Source organism: Oryctolagus cuniculus, chromosome 20 (genome assembly GCF_051225735.1).
Source record: "Oryctolagus cuniculus isolate XC-2025 breed Fujian yellow rabbit chromosome 20, ASM5122573v1, whole genome shotgun sequence".
NCBI classification, from domain to species: Eukaryota; Metazoa; Chordata; class Mammalia; order Lagomorpha; family Leporidae; genus Oryctolagus; species Oryctolagus cuniculus.
The window spans coordinates 50,042,831-50,061,496 of NC_142886.1; the positions used below are offsets into that span (position 1 = coordinate 50,042,831).

General features: G+C 53.8%; 1 protein-coding gene across 15 annotated transcripts in view; it reads right to left on the reverse strand.

Annotated features, from left to right (window-relative positions):
• MOK (MOK protein kinase) overlaps window positions 1–17,742 on the reverse strand; it is a 28,731-nt gene extending 10,989 nt beyond the window's left edge. For 7 of the 15 annotated variants that reach the window (XR_016226806.1, XR_016226808.1, XR_016226809.1 and 4 more), the window contains exons 1-4: window positions 17,500–17,742; window positions 15,968–16,082; window positions 5,151–5,240; window positions 3,110–3,180 (exon numbers count right to left, since the gene is read on the reverse strand). Coding sequence is in view for 7 of the 15 variants with exons in the window: in XM_008248663.5 (XP_008246885.2) it covers window positions 3,110–3,180; window positions 5,151–5,240; window positions 15,968–16,082; window positions 17,500–17,530 (307 nt within the window). In the remaining 8 variants the exon portion in view is untranslated. The other 8 variants (XR_016226807.1, XM_089322669.1, XM_008248664.5 and 5 more) reach the window with 4 other exon arrangements.
• Between the last annotated feature and the right edge of the window lie 924 nt (window positions 17,743–18,666).

Genomic DNA, 18,666 nt, shown 5'->3' on the forward strand with positions numbered 1-18,666 from the left:
TAAATAAATAAATCTTAAAAAAAAAAAAAAAAAAAAAAAAGAACTGTCTTGCATGCATGCACTGCCACTCATAGACTCTTAGCTCTCATCACTATCTGTTTCGTCCACGCTAAAGACTCTTTCACCCCTTCCCATCTGCCAGCACTTTCCCCACATCTCCACATCTCTGACGTGAGAATCTCCAGCAGCACCTTGGCTCAGAGCAGAGCGCGGAACCCGGCCTGGGAACACACTCGGCCTGCCCGAGTCTGCTCTGCAGTCTCCGTGGGTGCCACTCAGAGTGGGCTCGGTTTCTCCATCGACACAGCTCCCCCACCGCTCCCCAGAGACCTATTCTCAGACGTCTACACATGCACCCGCCAGACGTTCTCGCCCTTTCTCCTTGAGTTTTAAAACACACTCGAGGAAGCAACACGAGGAACTGTAATGCAAGACGTGTATCCTATGCCAAGGGAATTGTTACTAAACAAGGAAGTGATTATGTAGGATCTTTAAAAAGTAAAGTGCGAGCTGCCTAGTAAAAGCAGTATTGTAGATAAACTACGACAGTTCAGTGGCTGTTTCACTTGGTTGTATTTAACACCCTTTCCTGACACTGTCAGATAAACACAGAGACAGGCTCAAGGGGAAGATCTATGGAGACACACCTTATGGATCCAGGCTATGTGGAATAAGATGACAGTAAGTCCAATTTCCAGATAAACGGAGTCTACTCCCTGAACACAAAACTCTTCCCCACTGTAACCATTTAGCACAAGAATCTGGGGAAAAAACAAAACACCCCACTCCGGGCCAGCACTGTGGCAACACGAGTTAAGCTACAGCTCACGCTGTCAGTATCCGGCTGACCCAGCCCCCTGCTAATGCGCCTGGGAAAGCAGCGGAAGATGGCCCAAGTGCCTGGGCCCCTGCACCCCTGTGGGAGGCTCCCGGCTTTGGCCTGGCCCAGCCCAGCTGTTGCAGCCGTTCGGGAGTGCACTCCCTTTCCCAGCTCAGGACGCAGGGCGTTTACTGCAGTGGCCTGGGTACCGTCCTCACGTGCCCAGGCTCTCTCGAACCTCCTCTGGAGAATCGGGACTGTGCCCACACTGCTGCTCTTGCTCCCTTTCGTGAAAGTTCATGAAAAATGCGCACGGCAGCTGTGAAGGGCAGGTGTGTGCTGCCAGTGAGGATGCCCGCACCCCCCGTCAGAGTGCCTGGGTCAGACGCTCGGCCCTGGCTTCTGAGTCCAGCTCCCTGCTTACATGAACCAGGAAGGCAGCAGGTGATGGTCCAGGTAGTGGTGGACCTGGACTGAGCCCCTGGCTCCTGGCTTTGGTCCAGCCCGCCCCCAGCTGCCGCAAGCATCTGCGGAGTGAACTAGCAGATGAGAGCTCTCTGTGTCAAATAATTAAACAATTTTAAAAAGTAGATACTTTATATACATAATTATAAAAATTATGCATAGATACAAAATTTTTATATGAACATAAACATATTTAAAATATTTTATTTATTTACTTAAAAGGCAGAGTGACAGAGATAGGGAAATCTTCTATCGGCTTGTTCACTCCAGAAATCGTTGCAATAGCCAGAACGGGGCCAGGCTGAAGCCAGGAGCCTAACTCCATCCTGGCCCCCAGCGGGTGGCAGGGCCCCAAACACTCGGATCATCTACTGCTGCTTTTCCAGGCACATCAGCAGGGTGCTGGGTCAGAAACAAGGATTCAAACTGGCACTCTCACAGGGGATGCAGGCACACCACGCAGTGGCTTAATCTGCGTCGCAACCACCCCGCCCCCAATACTATCTTTTAATTCCATTTGCCATGACCTTTTAGAAGTCTCCTGGCATATTTTCAGTCTTTATTTTTTATGTCTCCATACTCTGCAGTACTGGATTGGCCACCTGTTGCTTTCCACTACCACTGGTGAGTCAAGTTCTAGGAGCTCCTTCTAACAGCTGCTCTGTTTTTCACAAATTTAGACGAAAAGATCAGATAACTTAAGTTTGTTAGATTGTACAAATACTGAAAACAAGGTTAAACAGATTCTGAGTGAGGTGCTTCACTTACAAATTTAAAAAATGCAAGATTAGTAAATTTGTATTTTTTATTTTTGTTTCCCTAGATAGAAGACAATGGCCTATTGGATCCTATCTCCAAAAGGATTTGGGTTTTCTGACCAACTTTTGGTTTTTTTTTTTTTAAAGATTTTATTTATTTATTTGAGAGGTAGAGGGAGAGACAGAGAGAAAGGTCTTTCATTTGCTGGTTCACTCCCCAAATGGTTGCAATGGCCGGAGCTGAGCCAATCTGAAGCCAGGAGCTTCTTCTGGGTCTCCCACACGAGTGCAGGGGCCCAAGGACTTGGGTCACCTTCCACTGCTTTCCCAGGCCACAGCAGGGAGCTGGATCAGAAGAGGAGCAGCCGGGACATGAACCAGCGCCCCTATGGGATGCTGCCACTGCAGGCGGAGGCTTAGCCTACAGTGCCACAGCGCTGGCCACTACATGTACCAACTCTCAGAGACGTAGAAAAACTTGCCCACTTAGACGCTTACCTCACTAGTAACTTCCTAACACACACATTTTAAATCCCGGAACAGAGTCCACAGACCAGGACGACGCTTTTCCCTTCCCCGCTTCCTAAGAGCAACCCCACCGGAACTCTTCCTGCGCGTCTTCAACACCAGCATCTTCCTCGTCACAAAACGTCTGTCCACTCAGCTTTTCCCACCCAGCATCTTCGGCCTGGACTGGCCTGTCGGAGACGACACAGAAGCGTCTCCGTCCATGATGCTGTCACGGAGGCTCCCGGCCAGTCGTGACACCTGCTCTGGGACACCGGGCAGGTGGTTTCCCGTGTGAGCTCTGGGGAGAGTGCCGTCTGGAGCACACAATGCTGGCCGCGCTGCTTCCTGGAGACATCACCAGGTCACCCATCTCCCGACATCTTTCCCTGGAGACGTCACCAGGTCACCCATCTCCCGACATCTTTCCCTGGAGACGTCACCAGGTCACCCATCTCCCGACATCTTTCCCGGCTCTGCGGCTGCCCCGAGGCCTCTGCGCTGCTTCCCTCCTGCAGCCTCCACGAGTCAGGGACAAGCTGTAAATTATTCTACGTACCTCGTATTAGTTCATAAACATTCATGTCCATAAGTTCACATATCAGTGCAAGACAACCAGAGTTCCTGTCGCTGAAGGAGAAAGAAGTTTTCAAAATGTTTTTTTCTGTCTTAATCAGAAAACAAAACACTTAAGTAACTTGCAAACACTTCTGGTAAGCATTTAGCATAAGGAGCTCCTGCATCGCCACTGAGACAGCAGAGGTCTGGGCTTCCAATCAATATTTCAGGTAAAGTCAGCTAAAACTACCTACAATCCTACCTAAGCAAAAGTCAAAACTCCCTGATTTGAAAAAGGAGGTGCATCTTAAAAATATATCACTATCAGGCCGGTGCCATGGCTCACTAGGCTAATCCTCCACCCAGCAGCGCCGGCACTCTGGGTTCTAGTCCCGGTCGGGGCGCCGGATTCTGTCCCGGTTGCCCCTCTTCCAGGCCAGCTCTCTACTGTGGCCCGGGAGGGCAGTGGAGGATGGCCCAAGTGCTTGGGCCCTGCACCCCACGGGAGACCAGGAGAAGCACCTGGCTCCTGGCTTTGGATCAGTGTGGTGCGCTGGCCACAGTGCACCAGCCGCGGCGGCCATTGGAGGGTGAACCAACAGCAAAGGAAGACCTTTCTCTCTGTCTCTCTCTCTCACTGTCCACTCTGCCTGTCAAAAAAACAAAAACAAAAATATATCACTATCATCAGAAAGAGGCTGGGAGCTGGCTAAGAAACAGCAAGGGGGGCCGGCGCCGTGGCTCACGTGGTTAATCCTCTGCCTGCAGTGCCGGCCTCCCACATGGGCACTGGGTTCTAGTCTCAGTTGCTCCTCTTCCATTCCAGCTCTCTGCTGTGGCCTGGGGAGGCAGTGGAGGATGGCCCAAGTGCTTGGGCCCTGCACCTACATGGGAGACCGGGAGGAAGCACCTGGCTCCTGGCTTTGGATCGGCATAGCTCCGGCTATAGTGGCCATTTCGGGGGTGAACCAACAGAAGGAAGACCTTTCTCTCTGTCTCTCTCCCTCACTATCTAACTCTATCTGCAAATTAAAAAAAAAAAAAAAAAAAAAAACCAGCAAGGGAACAAAGAATGTAACTCGTGCTCTATAGCTGCAAACTTAGTTTTAATTTCCAGAAATGACCTCCGTCAAAGTGGGATAAATTACAGTGGGAGAGCAAAACCCAAAATCTAGTCAGGGAAAGTAGCGCAGTCTCATCACATGTGGCTGACGTCCAGCCTCACACGGAGTGGGGACAGAGGCCTGGGGTTGAGCCCCCAGCTCCTCCCGAGCTGACTCAGGGCCCGGGCAGGCTCTCACCAGGCTGGCGGTCGGGACCCAAGTGCTCGGCATGGCATGGGTGAGGCACACTGTGTGCACACAGCATTCTCACTATCTTATGCCAGCTGAGATCCTTGGACCCAGCCTGAACTGGCTTCTAAGTGCCGCAGGCCAGGAGGGGGCCATAGCTCAGGGCTGTTTAAAGCGGCTCCAGCCCCGACTCACGTCCCCTGCACTGGGACTGGCAGGGCTGGAGTCCCACGGCTGACTTTGCAGGCCGGGCTCTCTGCAGAGTGCAGCGCCTCCTCCACCCAGGGGTGCCTCTGACGCTCCTGTCTCCCGCTCGGTGAGCCACGGCTGCCAGGGCAGGCACCTAGGCTCTGCCCTCCCGACTGGTCCTAATCCTCATGGAAACTATTCTATAATTAGAACAGAAGCGAAAAATCCCCTGAAGTGGGATCAATCATGGAGACTGTGCCACGCTGGCAGCTGCTGGGGAAAAAGTGAGAACATGCAGTCCCTGAAATAGCACACGCGTGCTCCCCCGAGCTGCGGGGCCGGCCGTGTGCGTGACACACGCAGTCACCCAGTGGAGGCACTGCCCCCCAGGAACACACAGCAACTGTCCGAAAGAAACCGCGGCGAAGACAAAACAGAAACCGCCACACTCTGAGCTACAAAGCAAACTTTCCAAACGTCTACCGTGGCTGGCTTTCTTAAAGAAAGATTTAGTCATCGTCACCAAATTCAGGTAATTTCTCAGGCTCTAAATGTACTCACAACACCACCTCGTGCAGCGTGAGGATGTTGGGGTGTGGATTCAGGCGCCTCAGGGCTTGTACCTCTCGAAGGCTGTTCACTTGCTCAAGGCTACAGGCAGAAACAGACAAGTAGTTTGCCGTGTAGGTCAACTTTACAATTCGGTTATTAAGTTATTATCCATGATCACAACTTCAAGACTCATATGTATCTTTTTATTTTTATTTATTTGACAGGCAGAGTTAGTGAGAGGGAGAGATAGAGAGAAAGGTCTTCCTTCTGTTGGTTCACCCCCCAAATAGCCACTGCAACCGGCGCCGCACTGATCTGAAGCCAGGAGCCAGGTGCTTTCTCCTGGTCTCCCATGCAGGTGCAGGGCCCGAGCACTTGGGCCATCCTCCACTGCCCTCCCAGGCCACAGCAGAGAGCTGGACTGGAAGAGGAGCAACCAGGACAGAACCGACGCCCCAACCGGGACTAGAACTGGGGGTGCAGGCGTCACAGGCAGAGGATTAGCCTAGTGAGCCGCGGCGCCGGCCCTCATATGTATCTTAAGAAGTGAATCAGGCTTTATGTCTGTTAGAGACTGAAGCTAAGTATACCTCACTTTTGCACTATCTTATAAAAGTCAAGGTTCTTATAGCTTAGGACATACAGGAAAATTTTTCCCATCTAAGATTCTGAAAGATCCTTTGGTAGTTTCTTTTATACATTAAGGAATATAAATAGTATCATTTCTGAATAAATTCATTAAGATTTATTAAGGTTAATAATTAGGGGCCGGCGCCGCGGCTCACTAGGCTAATCCTCTGCCTTGCGGCGCCGGCACCCCGGCTTCTAGTCCCGGTCGGGGCGCCAGATTCTATCCCGGTTGCCCCTCTTCCAGGCCAGCTCTCTGCTGTGGCCCGGGAGGGCAGTGGAGGATGGCCCAAGTCCTTGGGCCCTGCACCCCATGGGAGACCAGGAGAAGCACCTGGCTCCTGGCTTCGGATCAGTGCGGTGCGCCGGCCGCAGTGTGCCGGCCGCGGTGGCCACTGGAGGGTGAACCAACGGCAAAGGAAGACCTTTCTCTCTGTCTCTGTCTCTCTCTCTCACTGTCCACTCTGCCTGTCAAAAAAATAAATAAAATAAATAAATAAATAAAGGTTAATAATTAGTGGCCAGCGCTGTGGCGTAGCAGGTAAAGCCCCCGCCTGCAGTGCCAGTATCTGATGTGGGTGCTGGTTCCAGTCCCGACTGCTCCACTTCCGATCCAGCTGCTACGGCCTAGAAAAGCAACAGAAAATGGCCCAAGTCCTTGGGCCCCTGCACCCACATGAGAAACCCAGAAAAAGTTCCTGGCTCCTGGCTTCAGATCGGCGCAGCTCTGGCCGTTGCGGCTATCTGGGGAGTGAACTAGCAGATGGAACACCTCTCTCTCTTTCTCTCTGCCTCTCCTTTTCTCTCTGTGTAACTCTTTCAAATAAATAAATAATCTTTTTTAAAAAGGTTAAAAACTATCAGTGAGTGTATGGGAACTAACCAGGTGAGAAATGAACGTCCTGCATTTCAGGAACAGGCCCACCGCTCTTCACCCTTTCATGAAGGCCCCATGCCATGGAACTCACCTAACTTGACTCACCTCGTCCCCGGCTCTTCCTCATGAAGACTGCTGGGCCTCACGCTGCGCTCACGTCCCAGATCACTCCAACACAAGGCCTGGAGCTGGCTGCCACTGCCCTGCCCACAGCCCCGTCAGAGAGGCACACCTCCCCCAGGGGGCCCCCTCCACAATGACCCCCGCACCAGGCACTCCCACCTCACAGGCTCCAAAAGGAACTAACTTTGGGAATATTCTTTCTTTCTACGGGCAAAATTCTGTTGGTTCAGATTATTTATTTATTTGCAAGGCAGAGTTACAGAAAGAGAGAGGGAGAGACAAAGGTCTTCTATCTACTGGTTCACTCCCAAATGGCCGCAATGGCTGGAGTTGGGCTGATCCGAAGCCAGGAGCCAGGACCCATAGCCAGGGCCATTTTCTACTGCTTTTCCAGGCCACAGCAGAGAGCTGGATTGGCAGAGCAGTAGCCGGGACACATATTGGCACCGTGGGAATGCCGGCACCGCAGGCAGAGGCTTAGCCTACTACGCCAAGTGCAGGCCCCATACACGTTTTTAATACAGTGGAAAGGCCAGTGTGCTGCCTGGTTCTTCAGACAGGAGTCACACCCAGCAGTGTACTGCTGCACATCAGAGTCAACGCGGCTAGATCATTTAAGTGACTTCCATGCTGGCCAACAAATGGGAACCTGGTGTCTCAGAGCTGTGGTACAGCAGGTCAAGGTGCCGCTTGCAACCCCTGCACCCATATCGAGTGCCACTTTGAGCCCTGGCTGCACTGCTTCCCATCCGGCTTCCTGATACTGCATCCAGGAAAGCACCAGACGATACGCAGCACTTGAGCCCCCGCCACACACGAGACCGCTGGTTCCTGACTCCTGGCTTCAGCCTGAGCCAGCTCTGGATGGTGCAGCTATCTACCAGGGGAGTGAACTAGCCCTCTCTCTGTCACACTGTCTTACAAATAAAGAAATTAATCTTGGGCCGGCGCCGTGGCTCACTTGGTTAATCCTCTGCCTGCGGTGCCGGCATCCCATATGGGCACCAGGTTCTAGTCCCAGTTGCCCCTCTTCCAGGCCAGCTCTCTGCTGTGGCCCGGGAAGGCAGTGGAGGATGGCCCAAGTGCTTGGGCCCCTGCACCCCATGGGAGACCAGGAAAAGCACCTGGCTCCTGGTTTCGGATCGGCATAGCTCCGGCCGTGGCGGCCATGTGGGGAGGTGAACCAACGGAAGGAAGACCTTTCTGTCTCTCTGTCTAACTCTGTCAAATAAAAAAAAAAAAAAAAGAAAGAAATTAATCTTTTAAAATAATAGTAAATAAATCTTTTTAAAAAGAGGCAAGCTTGGGGCAGGCGTTTGGGCAGTTAAGATGCTGCAACCCGTCATGGGACGTGGGTTCAATACCTTGCTCCAACTACCAATTCCAGCTCCTTGCTACTGCAGATCTGGGAGCCGAGTGATGGCTCAAGTAACCGTGGCAGACTTGCATTGCATCCCCAGCTCCTAACTCTACCTTAGACATCTGGGACTGAATCAGTGGATGGCAGCTCTGTCTGTCCCTCTGGCTCTCAAATCAATACACTTTTTAAAAGATAAACTTTTATTGGTGCAAAAAAATATTTTAAGTCCATAGATTTTATAAAAAGATTTATTTATTTATTTGAAAGAGTTACACAGAGAGAGAAGGAGAGGCAGAGAGAGAGAGGTCTTCCATCCACTGGTTCACTCCCCAATTGACCACAATGGCCAGAGCTGTGCTGATCTGAAGCCAGGAGCCAGGAGCTTCCTCTGGGTCTCCCATGTGGGTGCAGGGGCCCAAGGACCTGGGCCATCCTTGGGCCATCCTCTACTGCCTTCTCAGGTCATAGCAGAGAGCTGGATTGGAAGTGGAGCAGCCAGGACCCGAACTGGTGCCCATATGGGATGCCGCACTGCAGGTGGCAGCTTTACCCACTATGCCATACTGCTGGCCCCAATATTTTTCCATAATATGCATTTCCCATGAATTTTTTTAAAAAACATTTATTTATTTGAAAGGCAGAGTTAGAGAGAGAGAAGGAGAGAGAGAGAGAGAGGTAGGTCTTCCATCCACAGCTTCACTCCCTAAATGCCCGCAATGGCAGGGGCTAGACCAGACTAAAGCCAGGAGCCAGAAGCGCCATCTGGGTCTCTCACGTGGGTGCAGGGGCCCAAGCACTTGACCCGTCTTCTGCTGCTTTCCCAAGTGCATTAGCAGAGAGCTGGAACGGAAGTGGAGCAGCCAGGACTCGAACGGGTACCCACATGGGATGCCAGCATCACAGGTGGCGGCTTCACCACTACAATGCATCGCCAGTCCCTCTCACGAACTTTCTGAAGTACTGCCATGTAAGAACAGCTCAAAGGTGTGAGTGTAAGGATACTTCTGCCCCAAAGCTTCAGGCCCCTAATTCACTGCTATCCCTACATTCTCTTTCACACCCTGGATGGTACTCAGAATGTTGGCAGCTAGTACCCAGGGTCAAGTGCCAATCAGAGAATGTTGCATCTAATAGGGGAGTAAACTAGCCCTCTCTCTGTCACACTGTCTTACAAATAAAGAAATTAATCTTGGGCCGGCGCTGTGGCTCACTTGGTTAATCCTCCGCCTGTGGCGCTGGCATCCCATATGGGCACCGGGTTCTAGTCTGGTACACAGCTTCAGGCTGAGCCAGGCAGTATCTCGGGGTTCTGGGGCACCCTGGCCAGGGGCCAGGCAGCAGGCAGGAGGCTCAAGACTGCTGCTGCTACCAACCAGACTACAAGCTGCTTAATATTCTAATAACCACCGCAGCCACATGGTGTGGACAGGGACCAGACCATGGCCGTGTCTGGCTGTCCCATCCTCTCATGCCTCCTTAGCTCCTCCCCCAGCACCCTGCACAGAGTCAGCACCTCCTAATACTCTGGGAACAGCCTTCCCAAACCTGTCCCACCCAGCAGTGTTTCTCTGGCGGGCTCCTGAGGACATTTCACGTTCACAGAGCCGGAGGAGCAGGCGCTCAGAGCTGTGCTTCAGGTTGGACCAAAAGTAGAGGAGGTAGCTTACCTACGTTTAAGCCAGCGCTTCCTGCACCTTCCGGCCCAAGAGCCCTTCTCTGGGCTGAGACCCCACCACTCCAGAGCACCCTCGGAGTGACGCACTGGGGCAGAGGGGAACAGACACCAGCGAGCCGGAAGGAAGGACACGTCTTTGGGGACCTTGGGCAGCTCAGAGCCGAGCGAGGCTGGTCCCGTTCCTGGGTCTGCGTGGGGAAGGGGCCATCGAGGTCTCCTCGCTGGGCCCACACTGCAGGGCTCCCGCCCAGCACCGCCGCCTCCCCCCACCTTCCACACTGTGACGGCCATGCCTCTGCCCAGGGCACGACTGGCGAGAGTTCTGTGCCCAGGGGACACGCAGTTGGCACAAGTTGGGGGACGGGGTGATAGTGCAGGCAGTGGGTAGACACCAGGAGAACCGCTAAATACCCTCACAACACACAAGACAGAAACAAAGCAACAATTCAGGCCCAAACGCCCGGTGCTAGGGCTGAGAAACGCTGCGTGCGGAGGAGGAGCGCGAGAGCCGGTGCTCCAGGAGTTCTGAAGTAGCTTTCAGACCCGAGCAGTCAGGGCCCTGAGGCAGGGCCTCCCCTCACCTGAGCTAAGGAACACAGCTCGGGCCCAGGAGCCGCTGCTTACCACGCCTCCACAGGCAGTCGATGACTGACGCGAACTTTCAGGCAGGCACGTTCAGCTTTCTCAGCAACAAAATACAACGGGATTGAACCTAACAGAAGGTCGCAGCCTCTGCTTCTTTCTATTTTTAATTTTTTTATTTTTACTTGAAAGTCAGAGTTACACACACACAGAGGAGAGAGAGAGAGAGAGAAAGGTCTTCCATCCGCTGGTTCACTCCCCAGTTGGCTACAACAGCGGAGTTGCACCATTCTGAAGCCAGGAACCAGGAGCTTCTTCCAGGTCTCCCACGTGGGTGCAGGGGCCCCAGGACTTGGGCCATCTTCTACTGCTTTCCCAGGCCACAGCAGAGAGCTGGACAGGAAGTAGAGCAGCCGGGTCTTGAACCGGCGCCCATATGGGATGCCAGCGCTCACAGGCCAGGGCGTTAACCCACTGTGTCACAGCACCGGCCCAAGCCTCTACTTCAAAATGACCGAGGCAGGGGTTGGTGGGGTCCGGTGCTATGGCGTAGGGGTAAAGCCGCACCTGCAGAGCCAGCATCCCATATGGGAACTGTTCATGTCCCGGCTGCTCTACTTCTGACCCAGCTCTCTGCTGTGGCCTGGGAAAGCTGTACAAGACGACCCAAGTCCTTGGGCCCCTGCACCCACGTGGGAGACTCGGAAGAAGCTCCTGGCTCCTGGCTGTTGGCACCATTTGGGGAGTAAACCAGCAAATGGAAGACTGACTCTCTCTCTCTCTCTCTCTCTCTGCCTCTCTGTAACTCTCTGCCTTTCAAATAAATAAAAAACATTTTAAAAAAAATAGGCCCAGGCAGGGGCTGGTGCTGTCCTGTGGCACCAGCATCTCATATGGGTGCCGTTTCAAGTCCCAGCTGATCCAGCTCTCTGCTAATGTGCTTGCAAGAGTAGCAAAAGATGGCCCAAGTGCTTGGGCCCCTGCACCCACGTGGGAGACCTGGAGGAAGCTCCTGGCTCCTGGCTTCGGATCTGAGCTGCTCTGGCCACTGCACCCATTTGGGGAGTGAACCAGCAGATGAAAGACCTCTCTCTCTCTCTCTCTCTCTCTCCCTCTCCCTCTCTCTCCTCTCCCCCTGCTCTGTAACTCCACCCTTCAAATAAAAAAATAAAAAGATCCAGGCAGTGACAATGAAACATGGAATTTTTCTACAATGGAAACAATTATAAATAGCAGGACTCAAACTTTTAAATAATTTTTTTAAAACGATCAATTATAACATTGCAACATTTCAGTTTACTGAAAGGATTTTATGGATACCAAGCTTTCCTAACCAATACGATATGAAAGAACAAAGTCTTCGATTAAGATGAAGGGGGAGAAGAACTGGTTATGTTAATATTAGACAAAACAGATAAAACTATTTTTTTTTTTTGACAGGCAGAGTGGACAGTGAGAGAGAGAGACAGGTCTTCCTTTGCCGTTGGTTCACCCTCCAATGGCTGCCGCTGCAGCCGGCGCACCACGCTGATCCGATGGCAGGAGCCAGGATCCAGGTGCTTCTCCTGGTCTCCCATGGGGTGCAGGGCCCAAGCACCTGGGCCATCCTCCACTGCACTCCCTGGCCATAGCAGAGAGCTGGCCTGGAAGAGGGGCAACCGGGACAGAATCCGGTGCCCCAACCGGGACTAGAACCTGGTGTGCCGGCGCCGCAAGGTGGAGGATTAGCCTATTGAGCCACGGCGCCGGCTCAGATAAAACTATTTTAAAAAGTATTACTCATTATGATAAAAAGGGTCAATACATTAGAAGGCATGACAGTTATAAACAAGTATGTGTTAAATAATAAAATGCCAAAGTACAAAAAGTAAAAACTGAACTAAATGAAAAAAAGGGGAGATTTCAATACCCCTCTCCTATACTCTTTAAAACAATCTCACATAACTAGCGGTCACACAAGACCCTACACGCATTATTAACTACCTTGGCCCAGCTGACATTTATAGGCCAGTGTACTCAGCAACTGCAAACGTTCTGTCCAGGTACGTGAGGAGGGGCTGGCGCTGTGCTGCAGTTGGGTTAGTCACTGCCTGCAGCGCAGGCATCCCACATGGGACGGCTGCTCCACTTCCAATCCAGCTCCATGCTGTGGCCTGGGAAAGCAGTGGAAGATGCCCAAGTCCTTGGGCCCCTGCACCCATGAGGGAGACCCGGAAGAAGTCCCAGGCTCCTGGCTTCAGCCTGGCACAGTCACCTGTCCTCTGCAGTCATTCGTGGAGTGAACCAGCAGATGGAAGATCTCTGTTTTTCTCTGTAACTCTGCCTTTCAAAAAAGTAAAATTAGAGAAAGGAAAGGAAATAAAAGAAGAAAGGAAGAAAGAAAATGGATAGCAAACCATAGACTTGGAGAAACTAACTGTGTGATTTTTTTTGTTTTTTGTTTTGTTTTGTTTTTGACAGGCAGAGTGGACAGTGAGAGAGAGAGACAGAGAGAAAGGTCTTCCTTTGCCGTTGGTTCACCCTCCAATGGCCGCTGCGGCCGGCGCACCGTGCCGATCCGATGGCAGGAGCCAGGTACTTCTCCTGGTCTCCCATGGGGTGCAGGGCCCAAGGACTTGGGCCATCCTCCTCTGCACTCCCTGGCCACAGCAGAGAGCTGGCCTAGAAGAGGGGCAACCGGGACAGAATCCGGCGCCCCGACCGGGACTAGAACCTGGTGTGCCGGCGCCGCAAGGCGGAGGATTAGCCTAGTGAACTGCGGCGTCGGCCCCTAGATAGGTTTTACAATTAGTTTCTCCAGGCCAGCGCCACGGCTTACGAGGCTAATCCTCCGCCTTGCAGCACCAGCACACCGGGTTCTAGTCCTGGTGGGGGCGCCGGATTCTGTCCCGGTTGCCCCTCTTCCAGGCCAGCTCTCTGCTGTGGCCAGGGAGTGCAGTGGAGGATGGCCCAAGTCCTTGGGCCCTGCACCCCATGGGAGACCAGGAGAAACACCTGGCTCCTGCCTTCGGATCACGCGATGCGCCAGCTGCAGCATGCCGGCCACGGTGGCCATTGGAGGGTGAACCAACGGCAAAAAGGAAGACCTTTCTCTTTCTCTCTCTCTCTCTCTCTCTCTCTCACTGTCCACTCTGCCTGTCAAAAAAAGAAAAAGAAAAAAAAGAAAAAAAAGGCTTTAGATTAAACCATGACTTTCTTGCCTTTGGTTTTTTATAATCTTACACAGCAGACTTTATTTTTGCCAAGGTCCCTTAAGGACCATTTAGTGTTACAACTTGGGAACACAGAGTCCCAAGTCTGGACCGGGCCTGGACAGGACTCGGCTCCAGATCTACACAGGCCTGGGCTCCGTCTGGTTTCACCACTGGGCAGGCAGGAACTTAACAGCTGTCAGCCTCAGTTCCCTGACAGGAGCCAAAGAGCCTCTTGACTGTGCACTTCTGGGGAACAGAGGTGAGGGAGGACCCTGGAGACAGGCAGAACTGATGCCCTGAGGACGTGGTCCATCTGTGCTGCAGGCCGCAGGCAAGCAGAGACCACTGCACGAGGCTCCAGGTGGGGCAGGAGGCAAACCAGCCTCGGGAGCTCAAAGTCCCTTCCTGAGACCCTGTTTTACCAGAACTTCACACTCACACGGATTCTCGCCACAGATCTCTATTTCTACTTCCACCAGGCAGCCGGGAAGAGCTGGAAGTACAGCTGCAAGGGCGGGGCTGAGGCTCCCAACTCCACCCGAGCTGCCCACGTGACTGATTCTTCCTCTTGAACGCCTCTCATTCCTCACGCACCCACACAGCTGTGCGGGGACCTGGAAGACGCGTTGAGAGGGCAGTAACACAGCAGCAATGGACGCCGAGAGCTCGCGCCAAGCAGCTTTCCCATTACTCTGCCACTGAATCAAAGCAAGTGGCTTAATAACGGTGAAGACAGACACTCCAGAACTCTAAAAGCTAGAAAGATCTTCATGGCTGAAGAACAAAACCAGTGAGCACTGTAACAGCGGATTCAGCCGCCACTGGAGACGCCTCGCACACCAGGTCGCGGTGCCTGCGTGGAGATCCGGGGTCCCCGCGTCCGACCCTCGCCCCAGCTCCCCTCCTGCTGCCGCGCCGAGGCATCAGGTGGGTGCTGGCAGAAACCGTATTCTTTTTGACAGGCAGAGTTACAGACAGTGGGAGAGAGAGACAGAGAGAAAGGTCTTCCTTCCTCTGGTTCACCCCCCAAATGGCCGCCACAGCTGGCGCTGTGCCGATCCGAAGGCAGGAGAACCTGGCGCCCATATGGGATGCCGGCGCTGGAGGCGGAGGATTAACCAAGTGAGCCACGGCGCCGGCCCCTACTATTGTATTCTAATGATGACTCTATTTCCCTCATTCCTTGTACATTTATGAGTTTTAAATGAAATTCTCCTATGAGGAAGAATCGTCTCTTCATCCCAATTTCCTTGCTTGCTTGTCCGATTATTTACATCACTATGCACCTGCAGTTAACTGAAAAGGGAGGGAGGGTGGAGGCAGGACCTAACAGCCACTCTGAGGGGATGTCCTGAGGTGGCGTGTCCGTCCTCACCCTCTGGCAGGATGCGCTGCCCGGACTCCTCTTGTGACGGGAGAGTCAGAAATCAGGGGACACGCCCTGAAACCTGAGGGGGCCCTCCTCCGTCAGGGGACTGCTGTTTAAAAAACTGCTTGGAAATGCAGAAATCTCCAATTCTGTTGATGACACTGACGACGACGATGAAGCTGAGCTTCAGGCTCTCCCTGAGAAGTTCAACAGCCACAACGAGGCCAGCACCTGCTGCTCGCACCCAGGGCCGCTGTCAGCGTGCCGTGTGCGAAGGAAAGCCAGGGCAGTGCCTGCGGGGGTGATCGAGAAACACAGCCCTCCCCAGGGAACACGTCATCTCGGGCCCCGCCCAGAAACTACTTTCAATATAGTAATAGGCTGACAATTAACTGAATCACAGGGAACTCCTATACATATAGACCAAGGTTTGATTTCTAAAAATCCAGGGGCCGGCGCTGTGGCGTAGCAGGTAAAGCCCCCACCTGCAGTGCCGGCATCCCATATGAGCGCTGTTCGAGTCCCGGCTGCCCCACTTCCAATCCAGCTCTCTGCTGTGGCCTGGGAGAGCAGTGGAAGATGGCCCAAGTCCTTGGGCCCCTGCACCCACATGGGAGACCTGGAAGAAGCTCCTGGCTCCTGATCGGCACAGCTCCAGCTGTTGCAGCCAATTGGGGAGTGAACCATCGGATGGAAGACCTCTCTCTCCCTGCCTCTCCTCTCTCTGTGTAACTCTGACTTTCAAATAAATAAATAATTTTTTCTTAAATCCAACACATACAACCGTGAGAAACACATGAAGGGTTTAAACTGAGGCGACTTTTACAACTTACGTTTCTGTGTCCGTTAATCACTGTTACTATGGTAAACTCACTCATGAGAAAACTCCAGTACGAGAAACACGGTGTTAGCCCACATGCCTACTGCCCACAGAGTCTGCCTGTGTCCCACAGCCATCAGGCGAACACCAGGCTCCCACCCACACGAAGGCACCCTGGGATCCAAGCGCGACCACCTGCCTTTCGAAGTGCTGCCTCATCCGCTTGCAGGCGTAGTAGTTTCCATCCCTCAGGTTCTGCAGCTTCACGACTTCGGAAAACGTCCCTTCGCCTAGTTTCCCAACCGCTCTGTAGTCTAGGAGCAAGAACAGGATGTCGCGTGCGTACGTTTGTATTCACTTCTGAAGAGACCATCGCACAGCAGTTCACCGCGGAACAGCCCTTCCGCTGTCCAAGGCTCAGAGCCCCTCTGCTCAGGAGCGGCTGGCTGTGCTGGCGACAGCGCTACCTCCTCCCTGTCCAGCTCTTCATGTACGGCAGGCGCCACACCACCAAGCCCTGGCCTCCACTCCAGACTTGAAAGCAGAGGCCTGCGAGGGCCAGGACTGTTCTGGCAGGAGTGGGCGGGGCGGCGGCAGGCTCCAGCAGCCTCCCAGCTTTCTCCTGAAACTTACTCTCCCTGTCATTTTTATGTTCAAACATTTTTTAAAAATATTTTATTTATTTATTTGAAAGGCAGACAGGGCCAGCGGCATGGCGTAGTGGGCTATACCCCCTGCCTGTGGCGCTAGCATCTCATATGGGCACCAGTTCAGGTCCCAGCTGCTCCACTTCCGATCCAGCTCTCTGCTGTGGCCTGGGAAAGCAGGAGAAGACGGCCCGAGTCCTTGGGCCCCTGCACCCACATGGGAGACCTGGATGAGGTCCCAGCTCTTGGCCTTGGCCTGGCTCAGCCCAGCTACTGCACAAATCTGGGAAGTAAACCAGTGGATGAGAGCTCTGTTCTCTGTATCTCTGCCTTCCAGACAAAGAACAAAGGGAGTGACAGACACACACACAGGACTGGTAAGAGTGGTCGCCTCTAAACAGGGGCGTGAGGGTCTAAGGGGCAGCGGTGAATGATCCAATCCAATCGAGTTTCACCAAACCGCAGTGCGTCGACACAGCACTCTACAACAGACACAACATCCCATCTGACATATTCCTGACGAAAATAAGCTAAAGCAGGGGCCAGCCTCCCGCAGTGCTGGCATCCCGTATGGTCGCTGGTTCGAGTCCCGGCTGCTCTCTGCTGTGGCCTGGGAAAGCAGTGGAGGATGGCCAAGTGCTTGGGCCCTGCACCCGCGTGGGAGACACGGAACAAGCTCCTGGCTCCTGGCTCCTGCATGGCCCAGCCTTGCCTTTTGCAGCCGTTTGGGAAATGAACCAGCAGATGGAAGATCTTTCTCTCTGTAACTCTGCCTTTCAAATAAGTAAAATAAATCTTCATCCAAAAAAATAAAATACTGTCGAACATTCAAACAAGACTCCCATCACTAAAAAAACTAACAAGCGCCAAACCCTCAACTCCCAAAGTGCCAACGTACTCACTCGCACCCCAATACCCGGCGGGGGCCTCGGGCTCCCGCAGCCGCGAGCCCCCGGGGGATGACGGCCTCTCAGCCGACCGGCTGGGGCCCCGGCCGGCGCCCCTCGCCCACCCGGCACAGGGTGCCGGGGTCCGGCCGCGCAGCCCCTCTGGTTCCTTCCCCGCCCACCCCGACCCCACTCACCCTTCATGCCGGATGCGGATGCCAGGTACATCCCCTCACGGGAAGGACAGGAAGGGTAGCACGCTTCCACGCTCCAGAGGCCGGATCCTGCCTCAGCACCACGACCGCCGCGGTGCTCCCCCTCTGGAGAGCGTTAGGACCCCGCCGCCATGTTGTATCCCCGTCACCCTAGCAACCGTCGCTCGGCGCGCCCCCGTGCGGCGCCCCGCGCGTGCGCAGGACTGCGCCGCTCGAGCGCGCGTGCGCGGTGCGGCCCGCCCGCGGCTTGGTTGCTAAGCAACCTCCCGCGCCGCCCTAGTTTCAAAAACAAGACCCGGCTTTCGTGAGTAAATAAAGGCGTGCAGGTCGCTGTCTTGGGCCGGAGTCGGACGCGAGCGCCCCCTGTGGGTGCACGAGCTGCGCGCGCTCACGGGCGTAGCCGCGGCTTGGCCTGGTTTGGGGTGCACCTGGGGCAGGGAGTGGAACACAGGATCGAGTCCGTCTTCCGCCAGCTCCCGCCAGGGACGCCGCCGTGACCGGCCGTCTGCAGCGCCGTGCTCGGGGTGCTGCTGCACCTGGAGCCTCGCTTTTCCAACCACGTGCACAGCCGCTTGACCTCGGACCTACAAAACCGGTCCGCGGCTGTTCACCCCGTATCCTCGCCTTAGTTTTCCCCGTTTTCCGGTATCAGTGGATTGAGCCCGGACGGCGGTGTTTAGCAGACAATCTGTTTCCTGCTGCTGATCATCTTAATTAATGTTCCTGTGACCGGGACGCAGGCGGAAGTTAGAAAAATCAGGAATAGAAATTCAGTTCATTTTAGAAAATCCTGAGCACCTCACAGAGAAAACCGAGCTTGAACGGAGCACACGGAGCCATTCAAATTACCGTGAAAACGGGAGCTGAGGAACACTCTACATGGGCGGGTGCAGATGTAGGTTCTGCAGCTGCCACCCATAGGAGCCAGGGTTCAAGGTCCAGCCGCTCGACTTCTGATCCCAGCCCTGCTAGTGCACCTGGGAAAGCAGCAGGGGATGACCCAAGTCTTTGTGCCCCTGCACACACGTAGGAGACCCAAGTTGAGTTCCGGGCCCTGGCTTCAGCCTGGCCGAGCCCTGACTGTGTGTGTATGTGGGGAGTCAATCAGCAAATGCAAGATCTCTCCCCCCTCCCCTCTCCTCCTCTCCC